The sequence below is a fragment of the Serinus canaria genome, chromosome 6 (genome assembly GCF_022539315.1).
Source record: "Serinus canaria isolate serCan28SL12 chromosome 6, serCan2020, whole genome shotgun sequence".
Taxonomy (NCBI): domain Eukaryota; kingdom Metazoa; phylum Chordata; class Aves; order Passeriformes; family Fringillidae; genus Serinus; species Serinus canaria.
Window position 1 is genome coordinate 2,169,490 of NC_066320.1, and position 16,688 is coordinate 2,186,177.

General features: G+C 54.2%; 2 protein-coding genes across 2 annotated transcripts in view; one reads left to right on the plus strand and one right to left on the minus strand.

The window, feature by feature from the left end:
* CDH23 (cadherin related 23) overlaps window positions 1-16,688 on the minus strand; it is a 181,110-nt gene that overhangs the window by 39,310 nt on the left and 125,112 nt on the right. The window contains 9 exon segments of the mRNA XM_050976130.1: window positions 62-197; window positions 1,175-1,323; window positions 2,203-2,263; window positions 9,246-9,394; window positions 10,596-10,709; window positions 11,752-11,904; window positions 13,479-13,698; window positions 14,623-14,768; window positions 15,567-15,756. Of these exon segments, the coding sequence (XP_050832087.1) occupies window positions 62-197; window positions 1,175-1,323; window positions 2,203-2,263; window positions 9,246-9,394; window positions 10,596-10,709; window positions 11,752-11,904; window positions 13,479-13,698; window positions 14,623-14,768; window positions 15,567-15,756 (1,318 nt within the window).
* On the plus strand, window positions 7,172-7,567 carry C6H10orf105 (chromosome 6 C10orf105 homolog). The gene has a single exon (XM_050976125.1). The coding sequence runs from the start codon at window positions 7,172-7,174 to the stop codon at window positions 7,565-7,567; it is 396 nt and encodes a 131-aa protein (XP_050832082.1).

Here is a 16,688-nt window from a genome sequence, read left to right on the forward strand (position 1 = left end):
AAGCGGTGGCTGACATCACCGCCATCCCCCACACTGGGTGTTTCCCACCCTCCCTTCCCACCTGTGTCTCGGTCGGTGGCCCGGACCACTGCCACCGAGGTGCCGATTCCCGCCGTCTCCCGCAGCCCCAGGCGGTTGTACTGGCGCTGGGTGAACACCGGCACCTCATCGTTGACGTCCTCCACGTACACAATCACCTGGGAAGCCCCGGAGAAACCACGTGTGAGCTGGGTGAGCTTGGGGAGCCAACCTGTCATGTTTCTCCATGGCTCATGGAGAAACATTTCAGTGTCCAAAGCCAGGCTGGACAGGGCTCGGAGCAACCTGGGCTAGTGGAGGTGTCCCTGACAATGGCAGGGGGGTTGGAAAAGGGGAGATTTAAGGTTCCTTCCAACTTAACCCATTCCATGATCCTGTGATAAACTCTTCCACAAACACCACGTGAAGGAGAGTGAGCAGAAAGGGTTTAACAGCACAGATTTGAACAAGCCCTGTGGGTCGGAGTGAGTCAGTCTTTCCCTGCTGGGGAGGAGGCATACTGGGTACATCAATTCCTCCATCCTCTGGGATCCCCTGATCAAACCCCTGGAGACCTCGCAACACAGAAACGCCGGAGACTCGCTGGGAAATTTTTGCTCCATGTTCTGTGCTGTTTCCCCAGGGAACACATTTCCTTCTCCTGGTTTTCTGGTCGCTGCTGGCGCTGGGGGCACTTCACACTCAGCCAGAGCCCACCCCACCGCTGGGTCTAAGAATAGATACAACTGGAGGGCTGGGTTTGTGGGAACTGTGGGAAGCTGCTGTGCTGCAGCTGAAGATTGTCACCACTGGGTCCTGGATTATTTAAACAGTGCCTGGCCAGGAGACACGGTTTTCAGCAGGCTCAGCTTTTCTTCCCAGCAGCAGAGCCGCATCTCAGCAGGCGAGCAAGACTCCCTCCGAGTGACTGCTGCACCTCTCAGCAGCACCAAAAGGTCCCAGGAAAAAAGAAAAATTAAACAACCCCCCCACCAACAAGCTCTTCTCTGTCCACGAGCAGCCCCCAGAGACTTCCCATGCCAGATCTTTCTGATTTCCTGTCCAACTGCAGGCGCTGGGAAGGACCAAGATCGCGAACGTTTCGCGGGAACGTTTTGCGCGAGCGGCTGTGCCGCGGGGGCTGCGGGCTCCTCACCCGCACGGAGCTCCTCATGGGCCCCTGCTCCGTGTTGTAGGCCTCCACCTCCAGCACGTGGGAAGAGTTCTGCTCCCTGTCCAGGGGCCGCACTCCTCGCATCACCAGCCCCGTGCTGGGGTTGATGCGGAAGTGGTTGTGCTCGTTTCCTGGAAAGGGGGAAAAAAACCACAGGGATGTTGCCCACTGCCTCCACACCCATCCTGGGGACACACTGAGCCCTCCCTGGGGGGCTCTTTTAGGGGGAGATTATTGAGCAAAACTTCAGCCCCGTCACCTCTGGCTACATCAGATTCAGCTGCATCAGCGCTCAGCCCTGGGTCAGGCCAGGAGGAGCTATGGAATTGCATCAAATAAGAAAAATGTGGATGTGAGCCCACGGGAGGCCACAAAGATGCTCTGAGGGTTGAATCAGCTCTGCTTGGGATCCAGGCTGGGAGAGCTGTTCAGCCTGGAGAAGAGAGAAGGCTCTGGGGGGACCTTAGAGCCCCTTCCAGTGCCTAAAGGGGCTCCAAGAGGGCTGGAGAGGGACCTGGGACAAGGGCCTGGAGTGACAGGACCAGTGGGAATGGCTTCAGACTGAAAGAGGGCAGGGAAAGGTGGGATATTGGAATGATATCCTTCCCTGTGAGGGTGGTGAGGCCCTGGCATAGGCTGCCCAGAAGAATTGTGGCTGCTCCATCCCTGGAGGTGTCCAAGGCCATGGAGCATGCTGGGGTAGTGGAAGGTGCCCCTGCCCATGGCTGGGGGTTGGAATGAGGTGAACTTTAACCAAACCAAACCATTAAACTTTAACCAAACCAAACCATTTAACCATCCAAACCATTCTGTGATTTTAGGATTCTATCTAGCTGTCCATCCATGGCAAACCATTCCCCAGCAATGAGCCCTAAAGCTGAATTCTGCTTAGGGCTGGGAGAAATGGTTCTGTGGGCTCCAAAGTGCAAAAGGATGGCGAGCTCAGCCTCCTGAGGCTGGGCAGAGCCTGGGACAAACTCCCTGATGCACAAAGGGGCACCTGGACTTACCCTTGACAATCCTGTACCACACTCTCCCGTTAATGCCTTCGTCCGCATCCGTGGCTTTCACCTTCATGAGAAAAGCAGAGGAGTAGAGGTCAAGGGCAGAGAATTCCAGACTAGGACAAGTCCTCCTACCCTGCCAAAGCTGGACATCCTTCTCCTCCACCTGAGCTGGGGAGCTTACCAAATACAAACCAAAATTGTTACTCTCCCCTCATCATTGGACAGCAGGGACTGTGGGCTCAGGAGCCCTTCTCAGCTCCTGGATTGAGGTGGGAGCTGAGCCTCAGGACCACCCCACAAATCCCACGGGTCTGTGTGCTGGAGGAGGTGCCTCCCTCAATCCTGCCCTGCATTCCAAAGCTTGTCCCAGTGGCTCTGCCGCCAGGGATGGAGCCTTGCCGGGATGAGCTGTTCCCGTGCCTGGCGGGCACGCAGCCCACAGCATCCTGGTGAGTCACCCGAGCAGCAGCACATGGACAAACTGCCAAAGGAAATGTGAATGCAACCAGCCCAGAGTGTCCTTGTGAGCCCCCTGAGCAGGGGTGGAGCAACCCCAGGCTCTGGTGCACTGCACAGTCCCGGCAGGGACCGGGATTGCCATCCGCCCCGGGAAAACCAAGGCACGGCTCCCCTCTGGTGTCACTGAACAAGACTGCAGTGCTTTCCCTAAACCCCAGCCAGCAGTCAGCAGCTGGGAAGCGGGACCTGGCAGTGACCAGCAGGGCCAGGGCTTCCAGTCCAGCTGGCACCGAGCCTCTGCATCTTTTCTTGGCAAAACCCACTCCCCACAGAGCACCCACAGCTCGACCACAGCATGGCTGCTCACAAATCCCCAGGGGGAGGATGCAGGGAATGCCTGAGCCTTTATTCTCTCCCTGCTTCCCTCTGCAAGGCATCTTCTGCCTCTTCCCACAACACTACCCATCAGTTTCTTTCTCCCAGGAAGGTTTGCACCCAGATTTATGCAGGGAAGAGGAAAGGTTGCTGCAAAGGATGCACATGCAGTGGCAACAGTGAGGCCTTTCACCCCCAGCCCCACACAGCTTGCAGGAGTCAGAGATGCTCCTCTGGAATGTGGTTTTGAGGTACCTTGAACTTCTCTTGCTCCCTTCCCCCTGCATCAGCAGAAAACTTGGAAAATACTGACCTCTATTTGGATTTCTCATCCCTGTGCCCACACAAGCTCTTGCCCTCTGTCCCAGATCAGTTTATACCTTGCTTGTGGCTTATTCCACATTCCACCAAGAACTTCCATTCACAGGCAGGAGTTCTCCCTCCCAAACCAGCTCTTTCACCTGCTGGGCTCCCTGAGGCAGAGCTGGGCTGTCTCTTATCCCATGGGGTGGGATGGGATGGATGGGCCCCACAACAGCAGGCAAGCGATGCCCAGGCAGAGCAGCTGCCTTGGCATGGCACAAGGAAAAGCTATCATGTAGCCAGAGCAGGGAAAACAAAGGGATGGGAGGCAAAACTTTTCAGCTTTTTGTGCCATTCCTTGTCCCACTGTGCCCAGGAGAGTGCATTTCAGGAAGAGCCAATTGCACCTTGGGCCATCCTCCTCCCAGCTCACCCCGAGCCTGAAGCTCTGCTACATAAATTAGGGGATTAGGGTCAGCCCAGGCATTTGGGTTTTTTATTAAAAATCTGGAGTTTGCACTAAAGCAAGGCGTGCTCCTGCCAGCCTGCAGCCTGAGGAAAGCTTGGCTGCTGCTGGTTTGACCTGCTGAGGTCCCAAAGGGAAGGTGGTGCTTTGACAAACTGTCCCAAACTTGGGAAAACAGTGGCACTGCAGGGCAAGCAGTGGGAGAAAAGCTCTTTCTGCTGCAGGTGGAAAGCACCTGGTGCAGCCAAGCTGAGCTCCAGCCTGTTTTATCCCTCTGCTGCAGGGTGGGCTGCAGGCACAGCCAGCCTGTCACAGCCCTGGGGGGAAAGATGCCAGAAATGGATGAGGAGGAGCAATAAAAGAATGGGAAAAAGTCGATTTTCCAGGAAAAGTGGGAGCAGGCATGTGCAAGGCAGGTGCCAGCCCTCCCACCACGGGGGGCTCAGCCCACGACTGTACATTCAGTCAACCTACAGGGACAAATCCTGAGGAAAAGCATCCCGGGGTGTGTGTGTGTGGGGGGGGGGGGGACACTGCTCCAGCAGGACACAGCTCTGGGGCACTACAGCACCGGGAAGGGGCTCAGGGCCCCTGGCTCTGCTGGCTCAGGCTGTCCCCACCCGGCTGCCACCTCTGTCCCACCCTCCCCAAAGGGAGGAGGGGGCTGGCAGCCGGCAGAACGCGGTGGGAGAGGCGGCAAGGCACCGGCAGTGCGGGAGGCAGAGCCCAGGCTCGGCCGGCTGTTGAGAGGTAGGGAGCCCAAACCCCCTCGGCAAAGCCTCTGCCAGCTCCTTGGGTCACCCCCAGGGCTGAGACAGACCCCCGGCTGCAGAGCTGCTGCCCTGAAAATGGGTGGGGATGCCAAGTTTGGGGTGGGCATGGGGTCAGGCATCCCTCCTCCCTTCCCAGCCGAGTCTCTCCCGGTGATGGGAGAGGGGGAAGGTCCTGCGGAGGCAGCTGAAGCTGATGGGGAGCAGCATCACTCACAGCCCTGGGAACACAAGCAGGAGGGTCAGGCAGCCGCGGGTTTGGTCCTGCCCAGCATCACCTCCTCCTGCAAGCCCGTGGAAAGATTTAGTGCACTGGGAAAAGTTGGGGAGCTCCAGGAAAAGTGTTGCTAAGCAAGCCGGGGAGGGGAATGAGAGCTGCTTTTCATGGGAGCTGTGCCTGAAAACAGGCTTTTCTTTGCAGGAGTTTGAGGAAAGGGAGGGAGAGCCGATGGAAAAACTGCCAAACTAGGCAGCTGGGCCAGGCCAGGGAGCAGTGCTTGGTGCTGGGCAGAAGAACCCTCTCTGCTGCTCTGGCATGAAAATCATTCTTCTTTTCTACCTTTCCACCTTTCTTGAGGGCATTTTACCTCTTGCAATTTCTCTTTTTTCCCCTCTGATCCTCATCTGCCTCGTGGCCAGTGCTGGAGCCCGAGTGCTCACAGGGATGTGTCAGATTTGGAGCTGATCAGGCAGGGAATGAATCTTTGGGGAGGATTTCCAGGGGAGGAAAATCTCTTTTAACCCAGCAGGGTGAAGAATATGGAGCCTGGGTGGGGCAGTGATGCTGGGAAGGGGCAATGCCATGAAAGCTCTGCCAGCTGAGCTGGGTGTGAGGAGAACCAGGGCATGGCTGAAAAAGCCTGGGAAAACATCAGTGTGATCCCTCCTGATGGGTTTCTATGGAACACTGTCAAGTGAATTTAAAAGACAAACCCTGCAGCCATGAGCGAGGGAGCAAAACCAGCCCGAAGGAATTAAAGAGCCCGAAGGAATTGTCCACGCCTCCTGGCTGGCTCTTAAGGAACAATGGAAGGTCACCACATGCAGTGGTAAATGCCAGCTTTAAGGTAGCCCTGGAAACCTTGATTCAGGCTGCCTGAATCACACTGCAGCCTGCCTGCTGCCTCGCCTGCCCTGGGCAGCACAGAGGAGCCTGTCCCTGAAGCAGGGGGTCCTTGGGATTGCTGCTCTGTTCCCAAAGCTGAGGGGAAGGAACAGAGCTGGTTATGGATTAAAAAAATACATTTGGGGTGAAGAGAGGTGAAAACATCACTGTGGAGGAGGAGAGCAGAGCTCCATCCCTGGGAGTGCCTGCAATACACACAGGGATTCACCCTCTCAAACGCTGACCCCTTGGATTCTGCACTTCCCATTTTTCAGGCACAGACCTGGCTCTGACCCATGGAAACAGCACCATCTCCCAAGAGACCCCCAAGCTCTGAGCAGGCTGATACACCCTTAGTGGATAAAACCATGCCACTGATGCCTTCTCTCCACTTTTTGGAATGTTTTGTGGTGAGTGTTTGGCTGCTGCCTCACACACACCTGTGTCACTCTGCAAGAGCAGCCCCAGAGACCCTGGCAGCCCCTGCAGCCCTGCCTTTCCCCTCTTGGTTGGAAATTGGCTCAATCCAAATCCCAGTTTACCAGGAGATTTCCCAGCCACAGACCAGTCAGAGAGATCTCCCACACCTCCACAAGAAAGTCAGCATAATAAAGCTTTACCTCCAGCACACAGGGCATTGCAGAGGCTTGGCACAAGGAGGATTTCCCCAGCCCTCATCTCCTCATCTCCCTCTGGCACAGCCTGGCTGGGGCTGGGGGTGGGCATGTGAGCAAAAAACAAAAGGTGCAAAATGCTCTTGGGAGGATCTGACCTGCTGGGGAAAGGAGAGGACAGTCTCCACCAGGTGTTAGGCAGGAGCTGTCACTGCTAGCACTCAGGGAAGCTGGTTTGTATCACCTGTGACATGTCTGAACCTGAAAGCAGGTCAGCAAAATGCCTGGCATGAGGATTTTTGGGACGAGTGAGGCTGAGGGTGTTACTCTTCACCCTTGCAAAATAATAAAGACAGTGCTACTGGAATACCACAGCTTGATGGGGACTTATCAGGGCACAGGCTCAACCAGCTGTCCAATTTCTTTGGGAGAATAATCACAAAAGTCCCAAATGATAGCCAATTCAACAAACCTGCATTTCTGGGGAGCAGAGAAGAACCTCAGCAGCTCAGGGGGAGGATTTTGAACTTTCTGTAGTACATGGATATTTATCTCTTCCAGAAAATCTTCATGCCATGTGCACGTGCTCCCTGAAAGTGTCCTCCCAGAGGCCATAAATAGTGGTAGATTTCTTTGCCAGGTGGTTTTGCACTTCAGCTCAGGGTGGTACTTTGCAAATGTGAACCCCACCTCTGTGCTTTGCCTCCTGGCTAAGCAGGTGGAGACCTCCTGTCCCCCTGTGCCACTGAAAACGTGGCTGGGAGAATCCTGGACATCAAGGCATGACAAGAATCCATCAATTTAACCAGAGGGTGGCTGTCTGTCCAGCTTCCACGTGGTAATCACCTGTGCCACTTCTCTGTGTCACCTTGCAGGGAAGATGGACTCTGGCAACGGGACCTCTCCCACCCCACCTCTCCTTGGGCTTCTGGAGCCAGTGCCACCCAGTGCCACCTCCCCTGAGGTGACAGACTGGCTGCCCATCATCGTTGGGCTCGTCTGCGTCTTCCTGGTGCTGGCCACCCTCCTGACCTTTGTCACCCTCTGCCAGCCAGCGGCGCGGGGCCGGTCCCTCTGGGGTCCCCAGGAGTGGCTGCCCCACCACCCCGTGGATGCCAGCCAGCCCCAGCTGAGGCTCTGGAAGCGTCTGGGCTCCCTGAGGTGCTCCATCAGCAGCTTCAGGAGGAGCCAGCTGGTGTCTCAGAGCTCCCTGGCCTGTCCCAGGAGCTTCTCCAGCAGCCAGGACTGGGACATCATGGAGTCCACCAAAATGTGATCTTGTCCTGCTCCTCCTTCCCAAGCTTTTGGCTCACTTCTCAAGCATCCCTTGGTATCCTGAGCAGGGACCCTTTGAGAAACTCATTTCCAGGCTCTGTGACAGGAGATTTTGCAATATGAGGCTCCCAAATGCTTTCTAGGTTACTGCTTCCTGCCAGGGAAGGTGGAGGTATCCAAACTACACCCACACACAGCTACCACCGGGCAGTCCAAAATAAAATCCTGCTGCTTTATTTCTTTCGGAAAACGTTGTGCAAGTTGTGCTCCACCTGAACAAACAGCCTGGAAGAGAGTGGGAGCAGCCTGGCTACCTGAAGAGAGGCAGCCCAGGGCAAACCTGCTCCACAGAAAGCAATCCTCAGTGGAGGTTATCCTCCGGAGCAGGTGGAGGGAGGCTCGTGTCCCCATGTGCTGCCTGGTCCCTGTCACCCCCCTCCATGCAGTGAGCTGTGGGTTGCTGTGGTCAATGCATCCCCTGCTCTCTGGCCCTGCTCTGCCTGGTTTTGGGAGAAAGGGATGGGGAAACATTGAGAAACTCTCTGCTGCTGCCCTGGGGATGTGGGGGATGCATTGAAGGGAGAGACTTTCTGTACAAATGGTTCACGCTAAGGGCGCAAATTAAACTGAAGCTGGGTGATGGCTCATTTCTGTTTCTCTTCCATGTTGTTCTGTGGAAAAACAACTTCTCTCAGTTACTTCCTCTCTTTTGCCATGGACTTCCAAGGGCATCTCCCTCTTTTGGGAAGCGGGTTCTAAGAAAAGGCACTTTGCTGCCAGTCAGACTGGAGCTCCCTCCATTCCTCCAATTTGCCACACTGGCTCAATTTTAGGAGTCCTGTGCAGGGACACACCTCCATCCTGGGATTGCAGATTGATGCCTGATCCTAGAGCATCAGGTACACCTTGCCATGGCACACCAGGTGATGAGGAGCCACAGGATCCCTCGGGGACTGGCTGCCTGGAGCAGACACAGGGCTCCCAGCAAACCTTTGTTGCAGGAGGCAAAAGGCTCCTTTCTTCTCTGCCGGTGACTCATCCTGCCCGCCACAGCCAGGGACAAAGCTGTCCCTTTCCCTGTGCCGGCAGAGGTATTGAAGGCAGGAGGAGCCTTCCCAGGGCCCTCTGCAAAGAGCCTTTGGTGCCTGCTCCAGAAGAGCCCAGGGTTTGAAGGGATGCTGGAAGCCCATGTGAATGCCTGCATTCATTCCGTGCTCACTGAGCCATTCAGCTCTGCCCACCGCTCCCTCAAAGAGGAACAAAAATGAAAGCAAAGTCCAAATGCTTTTCTCCCTCTCTGAGGGCTTTCCCCCCTCTCTGAGCATCTCTTTGCAGGCACTCTTCTCCCTCCCCATGGAGATCTCTGCTTGGGAGGAGGGAGAAAGCAGGGATGTAGCCCAAGTGGCCTTGCCAGCAAAGGGCTTGGCTCTCCTCCTCTCACCCCCTGCAGAAATGGGGTGAGTTTCTTAATTTTCCCTTGTTCTTTGCTGCCTTCTCCCTGGCACTCCCAGCCTGGGCTGGCAGAGGGGTGGATGAGCAAGAACACACCTCACCTTGCCCGAGGGAACAGACAGGGAGGGAAAATCTCTTCCCTGGGCTTCCAGCAGCGCGCGGTCAGGGCACAGTTAGTAGGGGACCCCCACCTCCCACGCCAGGGTCCCAGGGGAAGAGCCACGTGCCTGCACGATGCTGCTGGCAGCTGGGATGTCCTCAGGGACACTGACTTCATAGCTGCTCTGCAGGAAGATGGGTCTGTTGTCGTTGACATCCAGCACGGTCACGTACACGGTGGCGGTCCCAGTGCGCCGGTTCCCGGTGGGGCCGTTGTCTGGAGGGACAGAAAGGAGAGGCTCAGTCACCTCCTCTTTGCACAGGAAGGTGCTCAGCCCACGGCTGCTGAAATAACAGGATCAGGATTTCTAAACTAAAACATTTCATCTTTTTGCAGCTATTCAAATCCCACACTGAACCATGGGTTTTTTACTGTTCCCCCCCCCCCCCTTTCTATTTTGCAAAACCACCACGCTATTCTGAAAGACAAAGGAAAAGCCAAGCTACCCCCAAGCTCTTCCATGGAGCCCAGTGAGCCTAGAAATGCAACTGATCATTAGAGAGGATTTGCAGTTCCATAGACCAAGTGAAGGGACTGCTGGAGCCAGGGATTTGGGAGGTAAAGGCAGCCTGGTGAATTTTCCATAGCTGCAGCTCAGCTCACAGTCAAAGAGCACCAGGATGGGTTGATGTTCAGTAGACAAGGACATGGCAGCACAGCTCTTGGATTTTCCAGGAAGAATGAGGCACTGGGAAGCATGGATTGGAACTGGATTTTTCCACATGCCTGACTTGCAGGCAGCACTAAACCCACCCAGCTGGGAGCCTGTGGGATCTGGGAAAACACAGGCAGTGTGATCCCCATGGGAGGGACACAACAGGGATCCAGTCCTGTGTGCCCAGGCAGTGCAGCATCCCTGCTGCACCCCTGCAATGGCACCTGCAGTGCTGTGCCCCCAACATTTCTCTCCAGGCCACTCACTTCTCCTCTCAAAAGGGACATCCAAGTCATCTGTGAACAGGCACATCATTATAAAGCTCTGGGGATGACAGCCAAGCTGAGTTTGGCACAGGGACCCTCTGCCTGTGCCAGGTGGCTCAGGGTTAATCAGCAGCCACGGAGCCAAGGGCTGGCATGGCAGGAGGGGAACGATTCTGCGGAGTTGGCATTTTTGGGTACAGGGTTGCCCTCGACAGTGTGGAGCCTCTGAGGAACTGGGGGCTTGCCTTCCCTGGGTGAAAGGGAGAGCCCTGGGGCTGGGCAAACCTGGGAGGAGAATACACCCTCTGCAAAAGTCATGCTGGAAGTGGGACATATCAATTCACATGGGCGGTGTAATGCGAGCACCAGGCACAGGCTCTGGTTTGGAGAGCTCCTCAGAGGTTGCTGCCCCTCTGACACACCTGCAAGGGAGCTCCACATGTGCATGGCCACCACACGTGGCTGTGTGGCAAGGGGATCCCTGGGAAATCCTTACCAATGGCCTCCAGGATCAGTGTGTAGGATGCCACGGTCTCCCTGTCCAGACTCACGACTGTCCTGACCACCCCGTCCCTGAAGCCAACGCTGAATTTGCCATCCTGGTTGCCACCTGCAGCAAAGGACAAGCAGAACAGAAACTTGGAATGGGAGGGGTTGGGTTGGGTTGTTTGGGTTGGGTTGGGTTGGGGTGGGAAGAACCTTAAAGGTCATCTTCTTCCAACACCTCACCATGGGCAGGGACACCTACTGGACCTGGCTGCTCCAAGTCCTGTCTAACCTGACCTTTAACACCTCTATGGATCCAGAAGCATCCACTACTTCCCTGGTCAGCCCATCCCAAGGCCTGGCTACCCTTTCAGTGAAGAAATTTCTCCCAATGTCTAATCTGAACCATCCCTGGTGCAACTTGAGGCCCTTTCCTTGGATTCTGTGACCTGGGCACGGGGTCAGCCCAGCTGTGCAAAGATGGTTTTATATCTTGTCCCTGGCAGAGCACCTTCCCTCTGCCTCACAGCACAGGAAAAATCCAATGGCTGTAGGAAAAGCTGGGTCATTTCCTGAATGCTTTGAGGCAGGCTGGGGTAACTGGGCAGGTGAGCTGTGGTACCTGTGGGACAGCACACCCTGATTCACCTGCAGAGTGGCTGGAGGGGCTGGGACATGGAACAGCAGGCTGCTACCGTGGGAAGAGTGGCTCTCTGGTGACACTTGTGTTTTTACCCTCTTCCTGAGGGCTCGCTGTGCATTTTGCAAGTCAAACCGTGCCCAGGGGATTCCCCAGCCTCCTGCTGCAGGTGCTGCAGCTGTGGTGTGAGCCGGGCACTGCCTGGGCGGCATTGCTGCCCACCCAACCCCACCTGCCTAAAAATGCCCCAAAATTCCATTTATGTCCTCCAGCCATAAACACTGATGAAAGCCACCCCGGCCCTTGCTCCCTAGCCGTGTTCTGCCCATCCTCAGGCATTTCCAGGGTCAGCAGAGTGGTCAGCGTGGCCGGGAGCCGAGCGGGGCTGTTCAGCAGAGGGCGATGCCGGACAAGGATTGGAGGGGCTGGGAAAGGCAGAGCTGAAGAGCAGAACACTCTGGCCGAGGTCTGGGGCAGCCTGTGCCTTCCTGCAAGCCGAGTTCCCCTCCTGGCGTGGGGCTCCCACCTGTGATGAAGTAGCTGAGCTCAGCGTTCAGCCCGATGTCTGCGTCCGTGCAGTTGAGCCGCACCACTTTGAAATCCCGGGCCACGTTCTCGGGCAGGGACACGTTGTAGACAGAGGGGAAGAAGGTGGGGTCCTCATCGTTCACGTCCAGAACTGAAAAGGGAGAGCAGAGCTGAGTGTGCTGCCCGGCCTGCCCCTGCTGCAGATGCCAGGCTGGGCTCCCAAGCCTCCTGCCTGCTGCTGTCAGCATCCCAGGGAATGCTCTGGCTGACCCTCCCTGCCATTTGGGCAGTGGGGTGCCTGCAGGGTGGCTGTAGGCTGTGTTTGGTTCCCTCTGAGACACAGAGATCACCCTCCTCACAGGCAAAAAAACCATTGCATCACTGATATTCAAGTTACTGTTTTCGCCAAGCCTGTTTCCATCCCCGTTCAAAGGAAAATCTGGGGCTGAAATATAAGCTCAGTATTTCCTGGGGCATGGCAGAGACCAGGAACTTTTCCAAACTCAGGCCTGAGGACAATCCAGGGTCAGTTTATTTCCAGATGCTGCTTATCCTTTTTCAGCACTAGCCCTGCACGAAGCCAGTAAAGAGCAAGGCATTAAATTAAAGGCAGGACTTGCAATAAAGCTCCAGCTCTGAGCTGGGATTGCTCAGCTGGAGGGCTGTCCAGGCACGCAGCTGATGGGAATCACATGCTGGAGCAAAAGAAAAAACACTGGTGATGGGGGAATGGAGGGAAAAAAAAAGATAATTTTGGGTGCTCTGCCAAAACCAACATGTTTTCCCCATCCCTGCAGAGTGTTGATAGCAGATGTGGAGCCTGTGGGGATGGAGCCATCCCTATGCATAAAGCCAGACCTGACCCTGTTTCCAGGCTGTGAAAAGTGCACATCATATGGCTCTATGCAGATATTTACTTTATGTATTATGTTGTATCGATTAATAGGGCTGTATTAACATTTTAATAGCATGGTAAATGTAGCTTTGTAGTTAAAAGGTAACCTTTGTAGTTAAAACAGGAACTATGTATGCGGGATTTTTTTTTTTAAGAAAGGAATGAGGTACTTGCACCAGAGAGCAGCCACAGGATGCCTAAATCTTTCAGAGAAAAATAATTTATTGCTCCATTATCAGAAGAAATGAACTTCTTCCCACCTCGCTCAGCCATGAAGACTCAGCCAGGATTCAGAGGAAGAAGCTGACACTGCCCAGACAGAATCCTGTGTTTGAATGGAATTGATGCACCATGGATGAGGTGTATGAATATGCAACAGGCTGTTGCTGTTAAGGGTTAATCCTCTGTTCACGTGGGGCCTTTTGTGGGCTTGTTTTGCCCAGAAAAGGTACCTGGACTGTCTGTAACTCTTTTTTTTTATTGTCTTGTATTGTCCTAATCCCAATTGTCCAAATTATCATTACTCTGATCATATTGCTATTTTTATATCAATTTTATTATCATTAAACTTTTAAAATTAAAATAAAAACAAACAAAACCAAGCGATTGGCGTTTTTCACACAGGCCTCAGTGAGTCTCCTGCAGAGCCTGCATTTCCTGCAGAGAGGTTTGTCTGAGTCTCCTACAGAGCCTGCATTTCCTGCAGGGAGGTTTGTCTGAGTTTCCTACAGAGCCTGCATTTCCTGCAGGGAGGTTTGCCTGAGTCTCCTGCAGAGCCTGCATTTCCTGCAGGGAGGTTTGTCACCACCGTGGGGTCTCGCTGCACCCACCTTTGACAGTGAGGGTGCTGGTGGAGCTCTTGGCGGGCGTGCCAGCATCGCTGGCCACCACCCTGAGGAGGTACTCTGGGATCCTCTCCCTGTCCAGCACGGCTGTGGAGGTGACCAGCCCGCTGGTGCTGTTGATGAGGAAATCCATGCGGGGCATGCCCACCTGCATGCGGTAGGACACCTGCCCGTTGGGGCCCTCGTCCAGGTCGATGGCCACCACCTGGTGGGGAGAGGGAAACAGGAGCTTCTTTGAGCCAGGTCTCATCAGCTCTTGGAGGTCTTATGATAGCTCAGCTACCTTAGAAGGAATAAAATCAGCAGGGTGGCTTTCGTGGCTGTGATGGAAACAAAAAGGTTTTAATAAAAGGCAAAATAACAAACTCCTTACAGAGAAAAACTGATTTAGGTGCCAGAGGCCTTCTTGCCCCTGGTAAAACACCTCACAAAAGTGATTAGTTTCTTTGTTCTCTTCTTTTCCTGGTGAATTGCTTAGGTGGGATTTTTTTGGCTGCTGTCCAATTGGCTGTCCCTAAGTTTGAGGTGAAGTCCCCCAGGTCCTATGAGGTGTCTTTTCACCTAATCGAGGAGAGAAACTTCTGGGCTAATTTCCTTTTGTCACTCCATCAACAGGGGGCACATCCCTACAGGAGAGCATCCTGATCATCATCTCCTGGCCATGGAAGCCATGGTACAGAAATCCCAATTGCCTTTGGCCCCGGGGATGCAGGGATGAAATGGCCTTGGGGGATGCTCCCTACCCGGAGTGAGCCCATGGAGTAAAGATGCACAGCCCCTTCTGCATCCCCCCTGTTCCACTGCTAGAGGATGGCAAAGAGAAGGAGAGGGAGAGGATGGAGGAGGTGGAGAAGATGCAGAGAAGGGAGAGGATGAATTGCCAGCCTGCTTTGCAGAAGCCATGGCAGCAACTCCCAGTGTGAGGAATGGCAGCAGTGGGACACGCTCACCTGGACACGCTCACCTTCTGCATCCCCCCTGTTCCACTGCTAGAGGATGGCATAGAGAAGGAGAGGGAGAGGATGGAGGAGATGGAGAAGATGCAGAGAAGGGAAAGGATGGATTGCTAGCCCACTTTACAGAAGCCATGGCAGCAGCTCCCAGCATGAGGAATGGCAGCAGGGCTCACCTGGAAGACAGAGGAGCCTGCGGGGAGCCCCTCGGCGATCTCAGCAACAAAGGGCAGGTTTTGGAAAGTGGGGTCATTGTCGTTCAGGTCCAGCAAGTTGACAAAAACTGTGGCACTGCTGGTGGCTCTCAGGGGCGGCCTCCCACCTGCAGAGGCCAGGAATGGGGTCTCAAGGTTAATGCTTGAGCTGTTTCCACCCCTCTTCCCTAAAAAGGAGCCCTCACTCACTCTGCAGACAGCAGTGCAGGAAGGGGGGATGGCCCTGATTTGTCATGGGTGATCTGCCACCAATGGACAATTAGAATCATAGAATGGTTTGGGTTGGAAGGGACCTTACAGAGAATCTAATTCCAGCCCTCTGCCATGGGCAGGGGCACCTTCCACTAATCCAGGTTGCTCCAAGCCCCTTCCAATCTGTCCTGGGACACTTTCAGGGTTAGAGCAGACACAGCTTCTCTAGGCAACCTGCTCCACCACCTTCTTAGTCAAGAATTTCCTCCCAACATCTAATCTCCGTCTCTCCTCTTTTGGTTTAAAACCCCTTCCCCTTTGTCCTGAAAATAAAGAATTATCTTTGTATGTCTATCTTTCCTCCTATGGAAAGTTTCCCTACGGCAGTATTTCCAGAGGAAAAACACATCAGCTCCGTTTCCCTCACCTGCTCAATTGATTTTCTGGGATGCCAATGGAGCAGGGCTGAGGGGGAGGGAGAGTTCCTCCTGCCTCTCAGACTCATTCTCAGGGCTGCTACGTGAATGACTGCACTCACATTCTGAGCTTGTTTTAGCAGCAGGTTTAAAGCTGCTCCCATTTTTTCACCTCAGAAACACTCCCGCTCAAAACAGGAGAGAAGAAGACAGAAGAGGCTTTGCCACGAAGGCAAAATCAGGCTGGGGAAGGTTCAGCTGAGCAGGGAGAACAACCAGGGTGGGATGGAGGCTTACAGTCAGTGACAGACACCACGATCCTGCGCATGAGCTGCGCCTCCTGGGCGTTGGGGTTCTCCCGGTCCAGCAGCACGCCCGAGGTGCGGATCTTGCCCGTGGTGCTGTTGAGGCTGTAGAACTTGTTGGGAGGCCTGATGCTGTACACCACCGTGCCATTCTCCCCCAGGTCCGGGTCCACAGCCACCACCTGCCGTGGGGGAACAGCACAAAATTACAGGAGAGAGCTGGGAATTCACTGCCCTGGGGAGTCCCCGCGGAGATTTGCTGCTGTTGAGCTTGGCTTCCCTGCACCAGCAGCACAAAGGAGTTCTTCCTCCATCCACCTCTGTGTTTTCATGGCATTTGCAGAGATTTTGCCCCCTCGAGACCTCTGCTATGGTGTTAAATCTCCCCAAAATTGGCCTGTAAGCACAGGAGGTAATGGCATGACAAGACACAAACCTGCAGCAATCAAAGTGGATTTTCCTCCTTTGGAATAAAACCAGCTAAAAAACGAGGACCCTTTGGAAAAATAAAATAAATGGGACAAAGAGGCACGCTGAGGAACTTGTGCTGCCACATCAGGAATAATTCCTTGGTGGAGTTCTCCTCCACGCCAGATATTTTGTGCTTTATTGCTCTCCCTGCGACCTTTTTAATTACAGGGGACATTTACATTTAAAAACACCCCAATTTCACTGCCCTCATAACTTCCCAAGCTCCCGCTGCTCATCCCGCAGCTGAATTTACATCGGATCGGTGACAAAATAATTATTTTCCCAGCAACTAATTGGGTTGTCAAAGGCAAGATGACTTCAAGCTGGCACTGAGCAGCAGGGCTGGAGGAGAGAAAACCACTGTGCTCTGGCTCGGGCAGCACTGCCAGACCCTTCTCCCCTTTCAAAAAAAATCCTCTTTTTTTTTTTCTTTTCCCCTTTTTGCAGCCTTCCTCCTTATATGATTTTGTGGATTCTCTTCACTTTTCTCTCATTTATTTTCCATTTTGTTCCCGTCATTTTTCTCTCGGCATGATGGAATAGAAGCCTCCCCCTCTTCTCCTCTTTTATTTTGCCAGAGGGACTTGAAAGGCTGTAAATCAAAGTCTCTCAGAGAGGTCCTTGAAGGAGGTCACAGGCGAGG

Coding starts and splice junctions, on each gene's coding strand:
- C6H10orf105 (XM_050976125.1), top strand. CDS start 7,172: ATGGACTCTGGCAACGGGACCTCTCCCACCCCACCTCTCCTTGGGCTT.